General features: G+C 50.9%; 1 protein-coding gene across 1 annotated transcript; it reads left to right on the top strand.

Moving 5' to 3' along the window:
* Positions 1-505: 505 nt before the first annotated feature.
* Positions 506-1,288, top strand: Pmar_PMAR025626 (isovaleryl-CoA dehydrogenase, putative; the record flags this gene model as incomplete). Its single annotated transcript, XM_002765668.1, has 1 exon — positions 506-1,288. The coding sequence occupies exon 1, from the start codon at positions 512-514 to the stop codon at positions 1,286-1,288; it is 777 nt and encodes a 258-aa protein (XP_002765714.1). The 5' UTR covers positions 506-511.
* Positions 1,289-1,333: the final 45 nt, after the last annotated feature.

The following is a 1,333-nucleotide window of genomic DNA, read 5'->3' as shown; positions in this document are numbered from 1 at the left end:
CTTCCCTTCTACAGAGATTGTGCGGTCTGAAAGGCAGAATATGTCCCACCGAGTTATCACCCAATAGCAGTCGAGCACTGACCCTCTCCCTATTAGTAGCATCCACTAGTATTTCGTTAATAGAAAGGGTAAGCGTCTGCACTATATGGCGTATCGTCTTCGAGAGCGCCTCCGCCTGGAATTTGCCTGTTGGGAATAACAACATCAAAAACCCAAATACTACTTAAGACAGAATGACCGGGACGAATGATCGAAGCCAATCGCAATGCTCCTCCGCACACCCTTTATGGTTGTCCAAGACTTCTACCGGAAAATGAAACTACCAAGTTCCGTCACCGAAAATTCCCGCGTCCCGCACAATACCGCGGTTTATCGAATTCGCGCGTGATACGAAATTTTAGCGCGCGCCTTAAAATCACTTTGAAGCAACCTTGTTCTAGATGGTGTAATTCTAAGAAAACCTCACACTATTCGTTGAGCCCCCTCGTAGGTCTATCTGTTCATCTTTATAATGTCAATGATTCAACAAGCGAAGCGTATGGGTGTGAACACTGAGGTCTTCGGTGATGCCTCTCCCTTTGGTGATCCCAACTGGTACCAGTCTTACAACTCTCCCTACTACGACGACTCCCACAAACGTCTTAGAGCATTCATGCGCACTCTAGTCGAGGAGAAGCTCATGCCTCACGTCCACGAGTGGGATGAGAACCTCGAGATTCCTCGTGAAGTCCACAAGATGCTCGGCCAGAGCGGTATCAACGTCCTTGCCATGGGCCACCCTTATCCTGTCGAGTACCAGTCCCCACCAGATGTGCTCAAGGGAGTGCCACTTGACACCTTCCATGAGTTGGTCCTCAGCGATGAGCTCGCACGTGCTGGTAGCGGTGGACTGGCCTGGGGTCTGGTCGGCGGTTTGACCATCGGCCTTCCCCCTGTGTTGAGGTTTGGCCCAAAGGCTATGAGGGACCGCATCGTGCCGGAGTGTCTGTCTGGTGAGAAGATCATCTGCCTGGCCATCACCGAGCCGACTGCTGGCTCTGATGTTGCCAATATCCGATGCAGCGCTAAGAAGTCCTCTTGTGGGAAGTACTACATCGTCAATGGTGAGAAGAAGTGGATCACCAACGGTATTTGGGCTGACTACTTCACGGTGGCTGTCCGCACTGGAGGCCCCGGTATGGACGGTATCAGTCTACTACTCATCGAGAAGACCATGCCTGGTGTCACTACTAGAAAGGATGAAATGCTCACGTGTTTGGTCCTCTGGCACCACTTTCATCTCCTTTGATGATGTCAAAGTCCCCATCGAGAACCTCATTGGTAAGGAGAATAA

This window comes from Perkinsus marinus (assembly GCF_000006405.1).
Source record: "Perkinsus marinus ATCC 50983 genomic scaffold scf_1104296975198, whole genome shotgun sequence".
Lineage (NCBI taxonomy): Eukaryota > Perkinsozoa > Perkinsida > Perkinsidae > Perkinsus > Perkinsus marinus.
This window is presented reverse-complemented; position numbering and strand designations above follow the sequence as displayed.